This window comes from Girardinichthys multiradiatus, chromosome 12 (assembly GCF_021462225.1).
Source record: "Girardinichthys multiradiatus isolate DD_20200921_A chromosome 12, DD_fGirMul_XY1, whole genome shotgun sequence".
NCBI lineage: Eukaryota > Metazoa > Chordata > Actinopteri > Cyprinodontiformes > Goodeidae > Girardinichthys > Girardinichthys multiradiatus.
The window spans coordinates 49,339,789-49,364,049 of NC_061805.1; the positions used below are offsets into that span (position 1 = coordinate 49,339,789).

The 24,261-nt window shown below is 39.6% G+C and overlaps 1 protein-coding gene across 2 annotated transcripts in view; it reads right to left on the reverse strand.

The window, feature by feature from the left end:
* LOC124877786 (protein FAM102A-like) overlaps nt 1–16,745 on the reverse strand; it is a 36,586-nt gene extending 19,841 nt beyond the window's left edge. The window contains exons 1-2 of one of the 2 annotated variants that reach the window (XM_047381297.1): nt 16,610–16,745; nt 16,220–16,518 (exon numbers count right to left, since the gene is read on the reverse strand). In XM_047381297.1, the coding sequence (XP_047237253.1) occupies nt 16,220–16,362 (143 nt within the window). In that variant the 5' untranslated portion in view covers nt 16,363–16,518; nt 16,610–16,745. Of the gene's footprint in view, nt 1–16,219 lie in introns of both variants that reach the window. The other variant, XM_047381296.1, reaches the window with a different exon arrangement.
* Between the last annotated feature and the right edge of the window lie 7,516 nt (nt 16,746–24,261).

The following is a 24,261-nucleotide window of genomic DNA, read 5'->3' on the forward strand; positions in this document are numbered from 1 at the left end:
TCCTTGAAAGCCCAGACCCTCTTCTGCCAATAGGACATCATTAAATCTCCCCCTTTAGTATTTCAGAAGCAGAAAGAAGAACCACTGACCATCTGCATAGATCCTCTATAGTCTTAGGTCCTCTGTTTCTTCTCCTAATCTTTAGGATTTAGGTCTAGACTGAGACAGCCATGAAGGAAGGTTGATTTTGTGCCCAGTGAGCCATTTCTGTAGAGATTTGGTCATTTGCCTTGGATCATCATCCTGCTGACCCAATAAGTCCCTTTGTCAGTGTTCTGGAAGAGGTCACCAGCTCTTTGCTTAAAATGACCTGGTATTTCAAAGAGTTCATGCTGCCATGTACTCTAGCATGGTTCATAGGCCCACAGCATCACAGATCCTCCACCCTCAAACTGACACGTCTGATCAAAGGACTTGGTTCCAGTTAAAGTCCCAGTAGAGTTCAACAAAACTCTGCTTCTATGTTTGTGGCTGTTAGACAGAAACAAAAACAACCAGTTGGTATGCAGATACCATCTAATGGTTGTTGTGGAGATGTGGTGTCTCCAAGATGCCACTCTTTGCTCTCGTTCTTTGACAGTGAGAGATTTGTTTACCCTCCCTTAGTCTCTCCATCACTGCGCATGGTGCCAAAATAAATATGGGTCCATGTCCAGCTAGTGGCCAATGGCTAAGAGAAATGGACCTCTGTGTCACACCATATTAAGACCCCTGGGAAACAAGAGGTCACGTTTAACCAGTTAGTAGTTCCTAGAAAGTCTGATCAACTTAGAAAGTGAATAATAAAACAATTACATTTATTCTAAGATGATTGTTAGGAGCATCAGTTGTTTTCCCCACATTAAATATAATCACTCACATTAAAGCCTGATTATACTACTGCAATAAAAGAGGAATTTATTTTAAAGCTTTTTACATATCTCTAACAGCAATAAAGAGATGTAAATGAATCTGTAACTTCCTGAATCCAAGTACAACGAAACTGGAAAAAAAGGCCACCAGTAATTAGAAACCAGTTGCAGAAAGTAAATGCTCCCTGCACCACTGTTCCAGAAACTAGTTATGCAGTATAATTTTCTGACTGTGAAACACGTTTAAACGGCAAACAAGCCAACGACCATCAGCACCAACAGGATGGATTCAGTTAGTTTTCTCATGGTTGCCTCGTATGTTAACTGTGGGCTTTTCAAACACTAAACATTTAGAAATAGAACAACTTGTTAGGAAATGAGTCAAATCTATACAACTCTAGACCTATTCCTGGTCCTACGCACCTGAATAAAATTTCTAAATGACCTCCTCAACCTGCAATCAAGTGTCCTGTTTATTTGATACCGGTGCTGAAGAAGAAAGACATCTAAACGTTGAGACGCTGGCTCTACAATATGACCAGATTCTTCAGCAGGTGACAGCAGATAAACACCGGAGCTGCTCATAAAAAAAACAGAAAAACAACACAAACCCTGTCATTGTCCACAGGGCATGTCGGAAAACTGAGTCAAATTTAGAAAACGTCTGTGTTCCTCGAACCAAACATCTGAGACAGCTGAGAACCGAGCAAACCCTGATGTTTCCGTTCACTACTCACCTGGAGGAGGAAGTAGAAGCTACCGAAGAGGTGGGAATTCTGTCAGGGAACACCCGACCAATGATGAAAACAAGGAAATTCCCTTCAACGCGTACAGAGGAAAGTAAATCAAGCAGCAGCACCGAGTAAGGTCTGATTCATCAGAGCAAAAATATTTACAGAAGTAAATTTAATTGAAAGCCTGTTTGGTTCACATTGAGCTAAGCAGATGATAGAGTTGGATGAACGGGGAAAAGGGTTTGAAAAAGGGACAAATATTATGGGCCAGAAGGACATTTCAGACCTGAGAAACCCAATAATTATACTAATGAAATGTTTCTCTTCATGATAGTTCAGCGGTTGGTTTGCTCTCTCCTTTAGTTTCTGGTGATTGAAGGAATACTGTTATTTTGTGATCTTGTGTGATTTCTACCAAATTCCTGTGAACTGCAAAGAGAAGTTTCTCAGGAAATCATGACTCCATCTCGAATCAGTTTGTACATCTTCAATCAGAACCGCAGGGCCCTGTGGAGACCCAGTAAACCCGAATTGATAACAACTGCTTCCCGGAAAAGCTTTAGTGAGGAAATAATCTTTAAGCCGAGTAAAAGTTAAAGGATTCACGTTTATTTTGACCTTCCTCTGACACCGACCGTCTTTAATCTGGAAAGACATCACGTTAACAAACTCTGGAGAAACTGAGTTTAAAGCCGACAGAGAAATGAACTCTCTTCACTCTGATTATCCTGAGGAAGATAAACTAAACCTCAGCCTGAATGAGCGATAAGTAAACACGCTGACCATGACGACCGATGGCCCCCGTTGGACCCCAGCCTGTGATGACTCATCATATCAGCAGCCAGGCGGTATGGGATCCTTATCTACCATCCTGGCTGCTCAGAAAGGCCGCAGCTGCTGGAGGAGAGATCCTGCAGAGGAGATGGTGAGAAGTCAGCGAAGATTTTCCTGAACGTTACAGGGTCAGTTGGTCATTAAACAACCTGAACGCACCACAAGAGAGACACTGAACGCAACACTTCTTTCAGTCGTTAATCAACCGTCATCACAGTATCAACATGTGCAATATCACAACCCCACAGGGCTGCGTGGATGTTCAGGTTCTGAACAGCAGACAAATCAAGGCAGTTCTGGGGCCAAAAAGGGGATCCAATCCTTTCAGAAATGTGTATCTAATCAACTGGTCGGTGAGTGTATACCTTAGTGAACAAAGTGATGCTGGGAAAAAAGTACTGAGGAAATCCTGGGTTAATTGTGATCGATTACTGCAATATTCAACAGTAATATTAAAGTGTCTTTTATTGATAAAGGTCCGACCGGATCTTCTGAACAGAAGATGTACTGCCACCATGTAGCTGCCCCAGTCCACCCAGTTCATTAAACCCGTACCATTAAATTATGTATTTTCATACAAACAGGAAAAGAAACCCTTATTTTTAGTCATCTGTTGACATTTCAGTATGATGAATAAAGAGGAAACCATCTTAAGCTTTTCTATTTTATCAGGACCTAAATCAAGATCCTGAGTTTTACTAAAAAGAACCATCTCACCTGTTGATCCAAAGCAGAAATACAAACACAGAGCAAAGAATCATTAACAATTAGGTTCCCTGGAAATCCCCAGTATAAAGGAAGTTTATTCTGATTACCTGCTCAGGCACCAGCCGGGTCCCGTCCAAAACAACCCGCTCACCTTCCCTCATGTCCCATCAAAACGCTTAATGGCTGGAAAAGTCTGATGAAAACAGGAAACAGCTGCTGAAAAAGTAGATCATTCCGGTTGGTTCCTGACGAACTCTCGCTCCCTTTCTGGGATTCTTCCTGTCTTTCATTATGGGTCCCATCTCTCATTTCACAGGCCTAAAGTCCAAACTTGACTATATCTGAACACTTTAAATACTGAAAAGGACAAAAAGCCTTGGAGGATGGCTTCCTGACAGTTGTTTCCACTGATTCACGTAAGCCAACTCTCACAGGGATGGAGCCTTGACATTTTGTCCCACTTTGTGTCAAAAGGTACAGTTTAACCACTGAGGTTCATACAAAGATTTGTTTTACAAGAACTTGAGAAGTGCTTGCATGTTTCTATCCATACAGACTAATGTTCCTTACTATGAGCCTTTTATAAATACTACTGGTAGGTGCTCACTTTGAAAGAAACAAGACCAAAACTATTCCCACAGTGTTTGCACAAGGAGAGGAAGAGTCACTTTAAATGACCCCAAAAAGGTCAACAGTAGACAGTCCAGAAGCTGCACCAACTCCACCCAAAAGTTCACTGCACTTTTGACGGTCCTAAGAAGCATATCCTGAAAGTGCTGCCGGGAAATATGGACAAACCCGACAAACGCAACAGGAAAACATGACCCAAAACTAAAACGATAACATCAAGAATTCAGTGTTAAATATATCTTCATTTGCCTCCCAACCCAAACAGATAACTAGTGAGTATTTTACAACCAGATAAATAAATACCATGGGTTGTATTTCCCCAACAATGCCTTGTGTTTGTCAGCTAAAGAGGTCAGCATGTGTTCTTTTTCCTGGCTGTTCTCACCATGTTTGCAAAGTTATAACATCCAGCAGCAGGGAAGAGAGGGGCTGAATGTCTCTGTTATTGCAGCGCTGCCGCCGGAAGACGTGCAGCAATGTGGGCAAATGTGAATGGGTCAGTTTGTATCAGTTATGAGGCAAATGAGTGTCTTTGAATAATTATTTTTTTCAGTATCGATTATATTGAAATATTGATTATTTTGACCGGTCTAGCCTGGACTCATTGTAATGCTGAAAAATGAAATCCGTGTTCATCTCCAGCTTTGGATCAAAACTAAACTCTTCATAATTTCCTCCACTTTCAGGAATTCCCCAGGTCCATCAGAAGAAAAGACTGATACATTTGTATCGCTCTGCCATCTATGACTTTCGCTAAAAGGATAAAACAAGCAACCGTCAAGAGAATCCTCTGAGGACCTCTGAACTTTTTTCTGCAACTAATGGCAGGTGGGAGTCAAAAGGACTGAATGCTGAAATCAAATCCAAATGTGCTTCAAATTATTAGTTCAAGGGTGTGTACAGTCAGTCCTATTTTCTATGAAATTTTCCCCTCTAACAGATTTGTTTGTTTTTCAGTTGAGTTGTACAGAAGATACTGCACAAAAATATGGGAAAGGTTTTGGGATGATGTGATGGTTAGTTTTTACTTCACAAACAATTGGTCTTTTAAATAAGGGTGAATGCACTTTTGAGATCTACTGTATTATCCTCACTTTCAGAGCACCTTTATGTTCACCTTCTTTAAACTCAATCATTCCTATGGTGTCACATTCCTGCCAAAAATCAGAGGAGCATATTAAGCAATCACAACAGCGCATCTTTTAATCGAGAGAGCGAATAGCAGTAAAAGAGAGAGCAGTAAAACACCCTGCACCCATCTGTTCGCTCTCGCAGAGAAATTACGCTCTTTCGCTCTGTTTAGTGGCGTATTTGTCAGTTGGGGGCAGAAACTCTCCTGATTGATCTGATTGGCCGGATTTTCACCTCATATCCAGTCGCAGCTGGCACCCGACATTCCCTTAAAAAGCAATTCATCAGGAACCCATATTCAATTTGGAATTTCATACCAACCCTTATTTTCTCTAAATTTGGAGGACTTAACTTCCTCTTATTTTGCAACAATAATGTTGAAAAAATCCCCACAAAATTATCTGGTTTCCATAAGCAGATGCTTCTTTCTTGGTCACTGATCTACAAGCATAATTTCTCTCCCCATAGATACTATTTATGGAACAATAAAGACATCTTATATAAAAACAAATCCCCCAACTGACAAATACGCCCACTAAACAGAGCGAGAGAGCGTAATTTTTCTGCGACAGCGAACAGATGGTGCAGGGGGCGTGTTTTACTGCTCACCGTGCTGCGTTCAAAGGCTCTCGAATAAAGGTGCCCGCCCGCGATCAGGGCTATGCCCTCTCTCGATTAAAAGATACGCTGTTGTGATTGCTTAATACGCTCCTCTGATTTTTGGCAGGAATGTGACGCCATACATTCCCTCTTAATCATTTCCAGCCCCCAAGCACTCCAAGATTCCCATTTCTTATAAGAATTCATCAACACAAATCCCCTCCATCTTGCCTGCTTGGCTCTAATTTCCTCTCTCAGCTCCCCCCATCAGAAACGATAAACCCAAATACCTCACAGTGGAGCTGCACTGCACAAAAATGGCTCAGTGTTGAAATGTTGAAACTAAAATAAAAAGCCATGTTAAAAAAAACTTTGAAATGTAAACTTTCAATGTGTGACAAAAAGAAAGACTGTGGTGATAAAGGAAGGAGGCTGCAGCAGAGTCAGGTTTCTGGCAAATAAAGATGGAGACCATCTGTTTTTTTCAAACAGGGAACGTGGCCGTTTGGATGCAGCGGACTCTCTCCTGCGCGGATGTCTGATAACTTCAGTCTTAAAATATTTTTCATGTGGAGAAAATCTTTAATGTTCTCTTAACTCCAATAAAAAGGCTCAATTAAGCATGTAGAGCCGGGTTTCAATCTAAAATATGCAGTGTGCCAAAATGAAAAACTTGTACAGTCAGAGGCCAGCCTGGATATTTGGTAAACGTCTACAACTGAAGTTTTTCCTTCTCTTCAGATATAAACGCTGAACCTGAACAAGCACAGATTAATACTACGAGCACATGTGAAATCAAATGTCAAATAAGACAAAGGCATTCTGGGACTTGTAGTATTAGCAGTGCATGCCCTGTCTACCAGTGAGCCATCTCTAGTAGGTTTGAAGAATAAGATGTCTGAGTGATTGTAGATTAGTTGGTAAATTCTGATCAATTATTCCCTACATGGTTGAAAAGCAATCTCAGTCCAAAACTTTGCTTTATGAGAGAGGACGGCTTGATGACTCTAAAAAAAAAAAAAGCTAAAAAATGTGACTTAGCTTCACATTTCCCAGACTTTCTGGTGAGGCTGAACCTGTCTGTGTTACTATTATCAGGGCCCAGACGTTGAGCTGCCTGATGAGAATCTACCTGAACCTCAAGCCTGTGTCAGAATACACTTTTAATCCACGGTCTATAATTTACACCTCGCAAACAGCTGGAAGATCCAGTTTGCAGGCGCATATGGAGCAGACACCAAATGACCCTATCTGAGAAAACATTGCTGAGCAGAATCCAATGTAGAGTCCATGTTGAGGAGGGCCTGCTTTGTATTTAAAGCTCTGCATGCATTTAAACGTCTAACATGAGGTCCCCCAACACAGGCCCCAACCAAACAAAGGCAAACTGGTTATATATATATATATATATATATATATATATATATATATATATGGCTCAGATAAATATTGAAGAGTACTAGGCCACGCCTCTTTGGTTCTGTGATCCCAGCCGCATGCTCCAAAATCACACACAGACATTGATCTTACACGGTCAAATTGAATGGTGTGAAAGACAAAATGATCCCTAAAAAGAGAGTCTGTGGTTGGAGCGGCTCGTGGAGTAACAGTAGAGCACGAGCTCCATGTGCAGAGGCTACTAATCCTTGACGCAGCTGTCTGGGGTTCAATTCCCGACCTTGGGACCTTTGCTGCATGTCTTTGACCCTTCTCTCTCTGCTCATTCCTGTCTGAATACTGTGAATAAAGGCCATTAGTGCCACAAAAATAAAAAAAAGGGAGCGTTTGCGGTTGTGTGTTGCGAAAACAATGATCTGAAAAGGAGATTCAAATTCAATAGAACCAGAATGACTTTTCCCCACAACCTGGACCAGAGGAGCACATCTTTACCTGTTCTCTAAGCTCCTGATAAGGCCCATGACAGTTTGACTGTCCTGTTCGAGTGTTAGTGAAGCTAAGGAAAGGTTACAACTGGATTCCGAGAGACATCTTGTAAAATGTTTGGCAGGAAAATGGTGTGTCAGGGCCACTTTTATGGGATATCTAACCTCTATATTACCAAAGCATGGCACAATCAATATATGGACAAAGTCTATCTTGTTTACAGTCCAGGTCAGACTCTGTCAGGTCTGCTCTTTGTTAAAGACATCATCTCAAAGAAGAGTGTATTAGAAGAGGGTTCCTGGATAGGAAACTTTAAGACTTAATTTTTACATTTAGCACATGTTTCAACTTGAACATGAGAAACCAACTGTACCATGGTGTAATTTATGAACTAATAGAAAATTATTGGAATTACAAAATTGAAATGGGTCAGTTGAATTGTTTCTGCCATCTGAGGAGGTTGCTTCCTGGACTCCTTCCTTGGGAGGTGACCCTGGTACGTTCCATTAGAAGAAGACTGCAGGGCAGACCCAGAAGTCGTTGGAGGAAGTACAGGTCCTTCTCAAAATATTAGCATATTGTGATAAAGTTCATTATTTTCCATAATGTAATGATGAAAATTTAACATTCATATATTTTAGATTCATTGCACACTAATTGAAATATTTCAGGTCTTTTATTGTCTTAATACGGATGATTGTGGCATACAGCTCATGAAAACCCAAAATTCCTATCTCACAAAATTAGCATATTTCATCCGACCAATAAAAGAAAAGTGTTTTTAATACAAAAAACGTCAACCTTCAAATAATCATGTACAGTTATGCACTCAATACTTGGTCGGGAATCCTTTGGCAGAAATGACTGCTTCAATGCGGCGTGGCATGGAGGCAATCAGCCTGTGGCACTGCTGAGGTCTTATGGAGGCCCAGGATGCTTCGATAGCGGCCTTTAGCTCATCCAGAGTGTTGGGTCTTGAGTCTCTCAACGTTCTCTTCACAATATCCCACAGATTCTCTATGGGGTTCAGGTCAGGAGAGTTGGCAGGCCAATTGAGCACAGTGACACCATGGTCAGTAAACCATTTACCAGTGGTTTTGGCACTGTGAGCAGGTGCCAGGTCGTGCTGAAAAATGAAATCTTCATCTCCATAAAGCTTTTCAGCAGATGGAAGCATGAAGTGCTCCAAAATCTCCTGATAGCTAGCTGCATTGACCCTGCCCTTGATAAAACACAGTGGACCAACACCAGCAGCTGACACGGCACCCCAGACCATCACTGACTGTGGGTACTTGACACTGGACTTCTGGCATTTTGGCATTTCCTTCTCCCCAGTCTTCCTCCAGACTCTGGCACCTTGATTTCCGAATGACATGCAGAATTTGCTTTCATCCGAAAAAAGTACTTTGGACCACTGAGCAACAGTCCAGTGCTGCTTCTCTGTAGCCCAGGTCAGGCGCTTCTGCCGCTGTTTCTGGTTCAAAAGTGGCTTGACCTGGGGAATGCGGCACCTGTAGCCCATTTCCTGTACACACCTGTGCACGGTGGCTCTGGATGTTTCTACTCTAGACTCAGTCCACTGCTTCTGCAGGTCCTCCAAGGTCTGGAATCGGCCCTTCTCCACAATCTTCCTCAGGGTCCGGTCACCTCTTCTCGTTGTGCAGCGTTTTCTGCCACACTTTTTCCTTCCCACAGACTTCCCACTGAGGTGCCTTGATACAGCACTCTGGGAACAGCCTATTCGTTCAGAAATGTCTTTCTGTGTCTTACCCTCTTGCTTGAGGGTGTCAATAGTGGCCTTCTGGACAGCAGTCAGGTCGGCAGTCTTACCCATGATTGGGGTTTTGAGTAATGAACCAGGCTGGGAGTTTTAAAGGCCTCAGGAATCTTTTGCAGGTGTTTAGAGTTAACTCGTTGATTCAGATGATTAGGTTCATAGCTCGTTTAGAGACCCTTTTAATGATATGCTAATTTTGTGAGATAGGAATTTTGGGTTTTCATGAGCTGTATGCCAAAATCATCCGTATTAAGACAATAAAAGACCTGAAATATTTCAGTTAGTGTGCAATGAATCTAAAATATATGAATGTTAAATTTTCATCATGACATTATGGAAAATAATGAACTTTATCACAATATGCTAATATTTTGAGAAGGACCTGTATATGTGTATCCCTTCTGGACTGAGAGGAACTTCAGATTTGGACTGATGGATGGACTCTTAGGCTAATTTCTTATTATGTGCTTCATGTCCAGCGGTTATAAATGTACATCAGTGCTTCAGGACTAAAGACCAAACCTTATTTATCTTCTCTAATGTCGATGAACTGACATCTTATTATTAACGTACCATCCACAGATACATGAGCTTAACAGGCGCCATGCCCAGAGACAGTTGTCCTTGGCAATTACATTTTTCACATAGTCAACACGTGGCAGATTTCTTTTTGCATTAATTCTTTGTTTTACTAATTATTGCTCAGACTGATTTCTGTGATCCTTAGAGCTCAGGAAACGTAATAAAAACCAATTAGAATGAACACGACTGATTATCTGCAGTGTTTTCCTGCAGCAGCTGTGTTATCTGAAGAGAGTGACACTAATGGCTGATAGAGGAGCCAAACAAAACCGTTTCTGAGAACCAGTCAGTCACATTCCCAACATGTGACCCACTGTGCTGCCATCTAGATTCGCAGCCGACCAGGACATGAGGAGACCTTTCATGTGTGGCAACACGGTCCGGTGGGTGAACTCCCACCGCCACTGCTGTTCCCGATTCCCGGCCCACAGCAAAAACAAGGCCCGTTGTACAAAGGCCACGTTTGTCAGATCTGTGACATAACCTCGAAGCGGCGGGAGCCTCCCCGGCCATCGCCGTCTCCTCTGAGAGGGCCTTGTTCTCTGAAGCAGAGATGATAACGGAGATGGGAGGGAAATCAGAGAAGTTACATAACTAGGAAGGAGGAGAGCGACCTCTGACACAACATCCCTGCTAAGCTGACAGGCACAGAAAAACTGTTTGGTTGGGTGGAAAAAAATGTGATGTTATACAAAGATCTGATGAAACTGAAGCAGATATGCTTCATGTCCTGTCCTGTAAAACGTTTAATTTATATAATAATTTTCCCTTGGTTTAACTTTTTAATCTGACAAAGACCAAGAATAAAGACCCGCGTTTCAAATCAGCAGTTTTTAGAAACTGATTCTGAAATTGGAGATGTTTATCTTAACAACCATATTGTGCAAAAACTTTGCATCATCCATCATTTCTTTATTTCATAATCTTTACTTTCTGACACCCAAACACTGAGCTAGTGTTGCATCAATACCAGGGATGTCAACCCCAACCAATGCAAGTACTGTTAGAGCAGCTGTGAAAAGATGCAGTTTTGGGGATTAAATCCAGATGCAACAGTTTTCATGTCCTTGTGTCGATAAAAGTTGATCCTTTTAACAACGGATGCTGCCAATAAGAAACATTATTGGTTTCAGGGGATTTCCTCTTTTTGATATTCCTGGGTAAGGTGTGTTACTAATAACGAGGGGAAGATGGCCGAGATGTTAAAATGCACGCACCAGCAAGCTACAAATTAGCAAAACGGCCCTTTTGAAACTAAGCCTCTATTGCTTTCTGTTCCATTTCTATATACTTTTTTATTTACCCATTCATTTTTCTGTTGTTTTTGTTTCTTTTTCCATTGGTGTTTCCAAGTTTTTCCGTTTGTCGGAATGGTATTTGCTTTGATATGTTAAAATTACCAGCAACCTGCTGTGAATGTGGAGGTGCGTGTTGCACCAACTTGATCTTCTTCTGGTTCAAACTTGTTCGAGGAGCTTGAAAAGCAACTTTTTACAAGGCCTTCCCCCGATAAAGGAAACCTTCTTTAAAGATATCCAGCCTCGAAGTGTCCTTGACAAAGGGTTTTCAATATGACCTCAATGTCTTGGAGGTAAAAATACACATTTCTCTGTGCAGCTGAGCTACTTCACTCTCATTACAGTTGACCTATTAGAAGTGCTGCTGGTGCCCGTTTCCAGCAAAAATTAATATTAATGAAAAATTAACCTCTTTCAAGTCTACTTTTATGATTTATTGCACCTGATAGAGAAAATACTTTCTGCTGCTGGGTTCTGAATGCGTGTTAATCACATTTGCAGCCTGACAAGTTTTATAATTTTGCACTAAGCCTCAGTGTTTAATAGAACTGCACTAAAACTGGTAGATGAGACGTTTTTGTGGAAGGCTGCTTTATGAAGGTAATTATTTAGGTTTCCTCAGCTGTGTTGCCCAGTTTCTTTGCTTTATCTTGCCACATTGAGTCGAACTGCAACACCCTAAAATCTGGGATTCGCACTGGATCATGGCAGAGGGGAGGGGTGAATCAAATTATGTTGTATTAATTTTTTCCATCTATGTAAATACGATAAATCGGTAGTTTAGCAAGATACGCATCATACTGTCCACAAACAGTATAATACAGATGTGCAACCCCAGCATACACATGAGAGGGGGTTTATTCCACCTAAACTGGTCAAAGAGCAAAACCAAGGCTGGGGTAAGACCTGGTTCTGAACTGGTTCTAATAAGTAATTGATAAAAAAGCTCTGGTTAAGTTTTTCACACCCAGAGAACCAGCTGGGTACCACATTTATTACATCAATAGAAATGTCTATTAAATCCTCCCTCTGTTGCACTCTGTGGAGGATCAGTGTGCACGGAGAAAGTTTATCTACACAAATCCCTCCATTTGCAAACAGATGTCTTAATATCACCAGCTCTAATTTATCGCTTGAGAACGCTCTGTAAAATCCACATTTCTCATCTTCAAAACAGGAAATACTGATTTAAAGTCTGCTTTATTGTTTTCTTTTTAATGAGTTTAACAAACTCATTCAGAAGCTGTAAACATGATATCTTAACCTGCAGCTCCTGGCTAAAACGGTTCTGACCTCTGCTCCAGTTAAGGGTTGGTGCAGAGACAGAACCAGTTTTATGGTACCAGACTCGGGGCTGTGGGGGCTACAAAGAACGGGTCCTAAGAAACCGCTAAGGCCAGTTTGTTAAACAGCCACCAGAAACAACATATCAAAGTTCTACAAATTCCTTGAGTTAAATCTATGAAAAAGAACAAAGATAACAGTTAAACAGACGGAAAATAGGATTTTAGCTCCAACAAGGTGATTATTCTCTTGTTTAATAAGCTTGTTACCATAACTACACTAAAACCAGCAATGTGCATGATCTAAAGCCACTGCCATTCACAGGGTCAAGAGCTACAGAGTTCACAAAACATGATCATAAGTTATAACCAAACTGATGACTTCGCATTTCATTTTTCAATGACCAGGGCAGGAACTATCGCCTCAGAGAGGTTAAGAAAGATGTCAGACGTGATATAAGAGAAGTCAAGATTAGACATATTCTGCTCAGGTTTTAAGAAAAAACAACACATCGCAGTTCAAGATAATGGAAATTAATGTTAACATGTTCGTCATGTGACTCATGGGCTCCAGAATAAACTGACCACTGAGGTTGGTGAAATTACCTCTGTCTTGGGTCCTGTTTACACGACAACGTTTTCTGGTGAAAACAGGAACGTTAAGTTGTGTTTCTGCTGTCCGTTTATACGACAACAGGTTTTCTCTGAAAATGGCACAATTTGAGAACGGGTTCCAGAGTGTAATGGTTTGAAAACGTCCTGGTCTCAGAGGTCATGAAGACGGGAAAAATAAAATCTGTCTTACGGGGAAGCCCTGGTTGATGCACAGGCGCACAACATGGTGGCTGCCGAGCAGTTAAAAAACCACAGAAAAAGAAGAAGAAATCACCAATAACAACGGCGGGTTGCAGACTCTCTGGCCTCTAACGGTGGTTCTCCAACCAAGCGCTCATTTTCTCCCGTTCTGTAAGCAGGTAGTGTCTGTACGTTGAGTTTCAAAGAATATACTGCCAACTAGTGGTGTGGCGGGGGAATCACGCCATTGTCTACTGTTGCCATGTGAACAGAGAATAATGAAAACGTCCTGTGGCAATGTTAACAGAAACGGGGGGTGGGAATCCAGTTTTCAGCGAATCGTTGTCATGTAAACGGGATCTTTATCCTGGCTGATAAAAGGTAAGAACACAAAACCATCTCCTCAGAAGAAACCTGATCCGGTTGTCGTCTTTATGACCCTCATACAATCTCTGCACTGGAGGACGCTACGTGATGACAAGGCTGAGCAAATTAAGAGAGATTGAGCTAGTCTGACAGAAGGTGCCGAGGAAAACATCCCCCGACAAACACATCTGTCAGCAAACCCACCAGCGGTAACACGAGAACCAGGTGAGGAAGAGTCTTCATAAAAGCAGGGTCAACCGCAAACCGCTTCCACCTCTTGGTTTACACCAACCTGACGACACTGAAGACCTGGCCTTGTTTGCCAACAGTACAAACTTGATTACCTCCTCGTGCTAAGGTTAGGATAGTCTCTGTACTTCAAAAAGGATTTGAAAAGAAAGCAGAAATACCTAAACTAAACTGGAGCTAGTTTAGATAAGAAATGTTATTACCCAGTCTTACTTCAGATGCATCATCTTTTCTAGTTGTTCACAGCAAGCATATCATAATAAAGATTGGGACAATGACTTATGGATTCCAAATGGTGCTGGTGCTTCATTTGGAGTCAGGTTTACAAATGCCAAACTAACAGACCCAGTCGGCCCATTTATCTGCAAAAAGATGCAGAACGAACATCTTTCAAAACAACACAATCCGATCTCGGGAATCAAATGGAAGCACAGAAAAAGAGGATAAAGCTGCTGATGTTGGGAATTGATCAGAGGTTGATCAGAAGCCAAGGAGATGGAAAGCTCCAAAAAGCCAGCTGAGAGTCATCTTCCCAATCTAGCTCATCTCAGAGGAGGTTTAAAGTCTGTAAACACAGATCTTATGAGCTGTGATGAGACAGTTTTCTTGTGTTTAGTCTGGAAGATCATGAGAGGTTCCAGCACAGGAACTCAGAGAGGTGGTTTAACATGACACCACCCTGCGATTAAACATGAATCAGAGTTAAATGTTCTCTGTTAGCCAGCCTGAGCTGCAAACAAAACTCCAACGGCGCTTTTAGAGGAATGAAGAACATTTCAAAACAATCTAGTTTTACGGGTTTTTTAGAGAATCTGGTCAATTTCTGGATGAACCACTTTACAAATAGGAGAATATCTAGGCCACCACGAGGGAGGGAAATAAGAAATAATTATCTGCTACAAACTGCAACAAATAGTAACATCCTGGAGGTTAAGATGCAGTGGTGAGAAAAAGTGTTTGCCTCCTTTGGGATTTCTTATATTTTTTGTAAGTTTTTCGCAGTTAAATGTTTCAGGTCCAACAAATTTCAATGTTAGACAACGAAACTGCAAGAAAACACAAAATGAAGTTCCTAAATGAAGATGTTAAAAAAAGCCATTCAGAGGAGGACTTGCTAAGTTGTTTTAGATCACAGCCCTGCTGCAGAACCCAGGTCTGCTTCAGCTTGAGGTCAGGAACAGATAGCCAGACCTCCTTCAGGATGTTTTGGTAGACTGCAGAATGCATGGTTCCATTTATGACAGCAAGTCTTCCAGGTCCTGAAGCAGCAAAGCAGCCCAAGGCCTTCACTCTACCACCACCATATTTTACTGCTGTATGATGTTCCTTTTCTGGAATGCTGTGATACTTTTTCAGCAGATGTACCTGGACTCACACCTTCCAAAAAGTTCTGTTTGTTTCGTCAGAGTACTTTTCCAAAAGTCTTCAAGATATTGTCTGGCAAAACTGAGATATTCCTTTTGTTCAGCAGTGGTTTTGGCCTTGAAAGTCTGCCATGGAGGCCATTTATGCCCGGTCTCTCTTTCTTCTGGTGGAGACATAAACACTGAGGCAAGCGAGGCCTGCAGTTCGTTGTTGTTCTGTGGTCTTCTCTGACCTCTTGGATCTCAGCATGAAGTTTGGCTTTTGAGGATCGTTTGGTCTACTTCAGTTTGTCAAGCAGGTCCTATTTCAGTGATTTCTTGATTGAGAACAGGTCTGGCAGTAATCTGTGACACATGATCTTGTAGGTATGGATTTTTTCCCCTTCATAATAAACACCTTCTTTCAAACACTGAATTTTGTCTTTATTATCAAGTAAAAGCAAATTTGTTTGATGATTGTTACAAACATACAAAAACAATAAGAAATCACATTTCCCCACCCCTGTATTCTGTGACAAACACTTCAAGCAGTTCTGGTGTGAAACAAACAGTGAATATATGGAAAAGCTTATCATGTCCATTGTTAACCACAGTAGAGGATGTGTGATTCTGTGGGCCCGGTTTTCTTTTAAAGACCCTTGGAACCGTGTTTCAGTGCATGGTGTCATGAATTCTTCAAAATGCCAAGGTTTCTAATGAAAAACTAATATTTTGCTTTAATGAGAGGTAATGTAAAGCAATAGATGAACCTGTTTTCAAGGCTTTTTGCTCCAACATAATGAACTCGGTTACAGCTTGTTGTTTTTACATATAGAAGAATAAATGGAACAGACTTATAAATTTGTCCTGGTCGTTACAGACGTTCAGTGGCTGCAGCTCTTATTTGAACCATCTTAGTATGAGTTTAATCAACACAAAGACAAAATAAACAGATTAGCACAAACATTTAAATAAAAACCTTAAAACAGGTGTGTATATTTCCCCGAACAGCTCCATGCATCTATTAAACCAGCTCTGAAAGCGTGGACGTGACTCCTTATAGAAGCATTTTAAAGCCATTCTGTGCGCATATTAGGATTTTTTTTATTTATTTTTTTTTTTTTTGAGGTGTTTTCTTGTTTGTTTTTTTTTACCTGGAGGAAGTAGCGACAAAGTCTCCGTCCTGCAGCCGCAGTTTGCAGAACAGAACTCCGTTGACAAAAGGCACAGCGGTCAGCTCCTCCAGGGTCAGCTGGGTCTGAAACTTGAATTTCTTCTTTTTCACGAAGAACGCCATAATTTCACCGTGTAAACGCGCTTAAAAACTGACGGCAAACCGAACCGCTGGTGAGAACAGACGAAGCTAAAAGCGAACCCCTGACGCTTTAAATGGATTTTTCAGGCGGACTCCGCTGTTGCTTCTTCTCCTTCAGACGCGATTCAGCGCTGAAATCTGGAAACAAATCCAATGAAAGGGTTATTAACGGCCAGAGGCGCGGAGGAAACGTCAATGAAGGGCGGTGTGAAGGTTAGAAAAAACGGACCTAGATTCATCTCGACCTCTGTGAGACCCTCCAGCAGAAGTTCGACAACATGAAAATGTCAGGGGAAGATGATTCGGTCCAACTTTTCTGTTCGCTGCAAGCATCAAGCTAACTCCGTGTGAGACCTGACTTCCGGTTGCAATCTTTCAGAATAAAGGCTCACATTTTAAATGTACGAAACTATTCTCAACTCCGAACTGTGGGCTACCAATCCTGCCATAATTAAGAATATATACAGAAATAAATAAATGATTTCATAAAATAATTACTGGCCCAAAACGTAACTAGAAATATAAATTAATGCACCATTAAATGCAACAAAATAATTAAATGAAGAGATTTATTCAATAATTGATAAGTTAATCAGATATTTATATTTTAATCCACTATTTTTATTCAAACCACTAATTTTCAAATCAAAATTTTTTTCTTTAAACTTTTTTCTTTGTTTACTTAATATACATGAATTTCTTGGTGTTTTATTTTTCCTACCCCTGTTATTTCTTTAATATTTATTACCACCCAAACATATTTAAAACAGGTTTTTATTCCTCAGAAATATATTATGTTTCTAATTATTTTACTGTACTTCTTAAGCACTGATATATATTTATCCTCTAATATATGCCTGTTGTATTTTTTTTTACCCAGCAGATTTTCCTGAGCCCATTTCTTTCCATCTTTTTTTTTTTTTTTTTACATTCCTTGGTCACTGTATTGTCTTTTTTTCCTCATCATGCTCTTGGAAATGTAAATACAGAGGGGGATCAGTTATTGAAAAAAGCTCTTATTATTATCTATTAATTATTGTTTTGTTGCATTTAATGGTACACTAATTTATATTTGGCCCAGTAATTATTTCATTGAATCATTTGTTTATTTCTGCATATATTTTTAACTATTGCACGATTGGTCCTCCATTGGGGTACTGACTATAGTGCTGCAGGTGAGATTACTAACATTTAGGCTTTATAACTAAGTTTTTTTTATTCATTGATTTGGTTTTTTGTTGTGTTATATTGTGTTTTGCTTAAAGCTCCATGGGTTTCAAATATTGTTAAAGAAAAGTGACTTGGGTTCCGGTTTCTAACCAAGTTATTTGTTAACTTGATGAGACAGGCTGCTGGTAGAACTTTCAGATGAAACAGCGCCACCGTGCGGCCAGAGTCTTCCTAGGACCAAGAAAAACTCATTAAATCCAGTATTTTATGTACTATTTGAGGTAATGCACAGGGAACAGGGGTGAGTAGAATAGCCAAAAATGTACAAGTAGCATTACTCCAGATTCACAGCATTATTTTTACTTAAGCCGAAGCAGAAAGTAGTCATTCAAAAAGAATTTAGGTGATGTAAATATGTTAGAAGAGTGCAAAATACTTCTTTTGACAATACCTGTTACTGTATCTGTATTCCTGTACCTCCAAATGATACAGCAGATAGAAAAAAACAAAGCTTGCTTATAAACAAGACGTCTAATTATAACATAAACTGTAAGTTTGTCTGGTGAATTTTTCTTTAAAACGTGCTTGTTCTTGATTCAGTGAAGGTGGGTAAAGTAGTTAGAAATGGTACTGAAGTAAGAGTAGCAATATCAAAAAATAAAGTAGAAGTAAAATGTATGATGCAGTAAAACTACTCCTACAAGTAAATTTGTTTTCAAAAAGATACTCGGGTAAATGTAACTAGTTACTCCCCACCTGTGGCAGTGAGACATTTGAGGTAAAAGAGCATCTAAATAAACAGTATCTTTAAGTATTTTTCTGTAAAAAAAAAAAAGCAACTAATTCATTTTCATCTTTTAATGATCATCTACTGTATGTAACTGCTCTTTGGGAATCACCTGGTTGGAGCTGAATTCATATTTTCTGTCTATTAAACTGTTATCTTTGGTGTTTTACTAAGATTAAAAAGAAATGAGAGCAAATTATTTCTTTATCATAGGCTGCAGGTGTCAAACTGGCTAAATGCCTAATTTAAAACTAGTTTGTTGTCTGCTGGTCTCTGTTTCAACACAACATTGTTTAATCCTCTGAATTTTCCTTGTTTATGCCTGAACGATTGGTACAGTTAGGTGTCTCAAGAAAAAGCAAAGAAACCAAAAGCCTCCTGATCAAAAACCTGACTGAAAATGAGTGCGAAAAGCAGCCAGAGTCTAAAGAAAAAAATTTTGATCAAGACCCCTTTAGAATATTTCAAAGTCTAAATAAAGAAAGTTGAATTTGTTTGGAAGTTTGGGGACAAATGTTTGCTCGTAAGAGGTGATGAAGGAGCAGATCAGCAGAGGGCAGCACTGAACTGAAGAAAATCTGAGTGGAGTTCTGAATCCTGAATCTGAATCCAATCAGATCAGTTTTCCCATTTCTTTGATCACATATTTAATAATACAAGACCGGGTTTCTTTGGGATGCTCAGCAATTAGTGGGGGAAAAAATTCAACAGATCAACACAAAATAGCTCAGAACACAAACTAAGTGAATTAACCACGCCGAGATGCAGTACAACAACACACTCCCCACCACAGCTCTGCAGAATGCAGTGAACATACTGTGAGAGATTCTTGTTCATCAGTTCTGACCCACTTTCATAACTTCAGTGGTGTTCTTCTACCAGACAAGGTCATCAGAGATGTGTAATACTACAAACGCCATGCAATCCACTCTCTTTGCAGCACAGTTGGCAATCCTGAGAGGTGTTTGCTCAGGCTGTGACCTATGAAAGTCGATAATACAATCATATTTGTTTTTGCAACTGTTTGGCCCTTAATTTTTTTGCCAGCAAAGTTTTTCACAGCCAAATGTGCAGCAGCTGATTGTGTGAAGCAGAAACATCTGGGGACCCATTCAGTAATAGATCAGTTTTTGCCCATTTTTAGACTTGATTTTATGTCATTGTTATTTTAAATTATATTGGTGAAATATTTGGGTTTGTGCAAGACAGATTTCAGTTACATTTGGTCTTTGAGTTCTTTCATTTTAGCAAAGTTTTAGGAGTGTCCTAGTCAAAGTCTGGACTAAAATCAAATTGAGATGCTGGGGCATGGCATTAGACAAAGCAATTCTGCAAAGAACAGTGGGTCAAAGTTCTCATTGCCAGTTATCACAAATGCTTGATAGTTGTTGCAGCCAAGGGTGGAATAAACAGTTATCAGGTTTAGGGGGCAATTACTTTTTCAGATATGGAAAAAATTTTTATCATAACGAATATTCATCATTTTATTGCTTTTTGTATTTACTCAGGTAACCTCAGGTATCTTTGTCTGATAGTAGAATCTGATCTGAATTATATGTGTGACAGAAAAAGCAAAATCAGAAGAAATGTATAAGGGCATGCATACTTTTACAGCACTGTAATCATTCAAGATCAATCATAGAAGAAGCATCTGGAAATGTTTTGACCGGCATTCATACTTTTTTTAAACATAACAGCTGACAAGGTCAGATGTTCTGGGGCTGTTGAGCCGCCAACCACAGGAAAAGGAAGTGGTTTTGACTGCACCTGAGGTCTTCCGAAGATAATTTGGGGAAAAGCAGCTCTTGTCAGTGGAAGGTTTTATGCAGCCTCACTACAATGTGAAAACCAATAGGAAAACTACAACTGATTTCTAAACTTCCTTCTGACCTCTACATGTTGTAATATAAGCAGGTGATCCTTCCCTGATAGGCATCTATCCAAACAGAAATCATAAAGTCTCCATAATGCATCCATTAAACTGTTTTTCCCGGGAAGTGTCGCACACGGAGATCATTCTGTGAATAATGACGCTTGGCTGCCTCACCTCTCACCTGTTTTACTTCTGTTAGATACAATCTGTTTGTCTGATCCTGCAGGTTAAAGTGCTCCTGAATTATGTTTGTCGAAAACAGACGGGTAGCCATCCCCATTTTATCTTCTAAGGTTTGACGCAGAGAAGCAACAGATGTTTGTCTTCATGCTGCACTTTAACTGATGTGTTGATGAACTTCACAATCTGCAACCTGCTTAACTTATACTCTGCTCTGTTGAACTGTGCAATTGTTGTTGACTCTATTATAATTTCTTGCAATAAAGAGCCACTAAAATCCTTAAAGTGTCAAAATAAAAGCTTTTGGCTGTTTAAATTAGCAAAATAGCCTGACGGCTGACTAACAAATTTTTTATTGCAATATATAAAACAGTTGATAAAAAAATCCTTTTACACATCAAAGAAAAAAACACTGTAACACAGACAATCTCTGAAATAAACCTAGTATTGCTGGGTAAAATCTGAAAAAATGGTGATGCTCCACAGCAGATTTGCAGACATTTTTAAAAGATTTGAGAGACGTCTCAACAATCTGAGATGTTTTTCTGTCCTTGAACACCCTGTTCAACATGTTTACTTAGAAACAAATCCTTGTTGTGCTGTTTCGTTGATGGTAAGAGGCATAAAGAAAAGCCTGGTTAGATGTAAAACCTGCTAGAGAAGCCCAGAGTCTCTGGTATCAAAGCCAACCTCAGTTATCATGACCATGAAAGGTAAAACCTTAAAGCAAACACAAGCTGACAGTCACGCCACACACTGCTTGTGCATTCAGCCAAGCTCTTTGAAAGATTATCCAGAAAATTATAACTTTTTAGTGAGAACCTTCAGAATCTGTTCAAATCAATGGTGGTCCTTTAATGGATGGTGTTCCTCTTCCCCCCTCCTAATGAATCAAAATCCAGGAAATCTTAGACGTTTTAGAACAAGAAAAACTGCAGTGTAGTTCTGCACAAAGCACGTAAAACTGTCTTCCTGTAGTCAACAGCAAGCAGGAGGTGCCAATGCTGCATACACTGCTCATGTATAAAACTGATAAACTTGTTTAGGGCATCTCTAGAGGACAAGCTATCATTTTTTATCTGGTGCTCGTGTCCCTTCCCCTTTTTAATGCTGCTCTGGGCAGCTGCCTATGAGAACCATATCAAAAACTGTTTGGTTGTTATAACGTCTTTCGGTTAAACCCATTTCAGAAAAGGCCTCCATACTCCGTGATGTGCTCTACCTGTCTGAGGTTACAGGTTCAGTTAGTGTCCAGAATTCCTGGCAGTATTCCTTCCAGTGGTTTTTGACCTTAATGATCTAATTCCCAGTGTTCCGCAGCAGATGATTCTTTGCACACGACATCTAATCATGAAGCAAATGTAAGATGGTGTCTCATTTATCTGTCCAGTAATGTGAAGTCTGGAGTCGTCCTTCATTTCTTCAGATTTTCTTTTCAAACAGACATGTTATGTTAAAGTGACTGCTTGGAAGGAAAATCATTACAATAAATTAGTGGACTCAAATAAAGCATAGGAAAACACAGTGTTGTTTTTCTCAAACAAATTTTTGTCTCTTTCCTCAAATTTGCAACCCCAAATTAAAAACATGCTACATACCCAAACCTTGTGCACGTAGATTATTCTACATGGTGCAAATCTGAGATGCGGGTTTATAAAACCTGTGGGACCTGAATGTGGTATTTTCTTTGGACAATTTAATAAATTTTTTATAACTGTAATATTTGTGATGAACTGAAAAGAATCTCATGCATCATTGGGTTCAGAGAATTTGAAATTGTTATGGACCAGCAAACAAAAAAAAGAAAAAGGTGAGGTGAGGTGAGCATGGAGGTAGAGGAGGAATGGTTGCATCAGCAGTGGATTTCTCTACTTCAAGCACTGGTAACGTGTGGACCCAACCCTGGTTTATCCCTTGGGTTTATGAGATGTTTTACTAAATGATTCATACATGATATTGAAAGGTTAAACAAGTAAAAGAATTAAAAACCTGGACAGAAAATTAATCTAAAAAGTAGTTCAAATTTTGATGACCTTCAGAAAGTTTGGTGAACTATTGAAAGTGGCCTTTTTAAAGCTACAGGCAAGACTTTTTCATAAAAGTGAGTGAAATCACTTTTAGATATTGTATGTCACTTACACAACATGTCAGTGTCAGTTTTTCTATTTTTTTATTTTTTCTTATTTGCAGTGAATCCTTATTAAAAATATATCTTTAAAAGAACAAGCTTCCAACCACAGGCCTGTGATGACATCACATAAGGCATCAGACAACTAATCACAGTTCTTTTGAGAATACCCACTTCTATGTTATTATTTTTTTCTTTTTGATTCATGTTTTTAATCAAATTTCTCCTTCTGTATTTGATTGTCTGTGGTGGCATAGCGGGGTGAGCCTGTGTCTTTGAGACCCGGGTTTGAATCCTGGTTGCATTAGGAAGGGCGTCTGCCAAAAAAAAACTCTGCCAGGACTCTGTAATAATTTACTGTTGTGACCCCAAATAAGGGAGCAACCAGAAATGAATTTCATGTGGGTTTCGGAAAACTTTGTTAACAATAAAAACAATTGGAAGCAGGAACAGAGGGCCGGGACAGATTGAAAAGGGACTAATTGTTTAAGGTCAAAGTCTGTCAAAACTCACTTGTCCACCATAGTGTTTAACCAAAACCAGCTAAACAGCTTGATTTGTGTGACTATTGTGATGTCATTGACCCAAATACAAACGAATTTGCAATCTCTGTAAACCATTTTATTTTTGTGAAAACCTGTGGAAATCCATACTTAATTAGCCAACTGTGGTTTTCTTATCAGAGTACATTTCTTAGTACAAGAACGGACATGAATGGACAGTATCTTTAAGAGATTACATTAAAGTCTGGCTGCTTTGAAGTAGAATATGAAGAAATAAGGGTGGAGCAGGACTTTTGAACTGTTTATTCTCAGAAATGAAATGAAGTGCAACTTGTTGGAAAGGTGTAAATACTAGGTAATAGTGGGAACAGGAAATGTTTTCTCCTCTGATGGCAAGAAAATGAAGCAGTAAATAGAGAAGCAAGGTCATCATGAGGCATCACTGTCGGTTTAACCACATGCAGAGACATTGGTGTGTCTTCTGAGACATGTTAAGCTAACCTAACACTTCCTCTGCACCTTTTCATTATGGTTTTTGTGCTGTTTTTTTCATGATGCAGCTTATTTCCAACAGCCTTCATTTACTGAGAATGATAGCACCAGGGCAAAGCAAAAACACAACTGAGACAACAAATACTACAACGTCTCACAGAACACAATCGAACCCACATTTCTGACAGGTTACGAAGTCTGCTGTGATGTCACTGAGGTTTCTGATTTATTGTTTATCCCTTGAGGCATCATGAGAAACACAAACCAAGGTAAGAAAAGAGAGTGACTTCATCAGCTGATCTTATAACCAAATAACACAGACTTTAGGTATCAGTGCACATTTCTCCAATAGGTAGGATTTAAGTATCACATAGACTGATAATTAAACCTCACTTTCATATTTGTTTACCACTTGTTTTTTGAAAATTCTATACAACAAAAAAGACAAAGAAATCACAGTTATTACATGTGTAAAGTTAGATTGATTTTAATTTCTTGGACTGACATTCATTTCTTGTTAATAGTCTGCTGTAACTTTTTGTGCACATTTATACATTTTGTATATTTTTCTTTTTAGTTGCACATTCTTTGAATCTGACTGCTGTTTTAATAATTGAACCACATTTTTTATAGTGTAAATTTGCCCTTATACTGTACAGTTTCTGACCTTTGGGACAATAAGGGTTATTTCTATTCCATACTATTCTATTCTATTCAGATCTATTCTATTCTATTCTATTTTATTCTA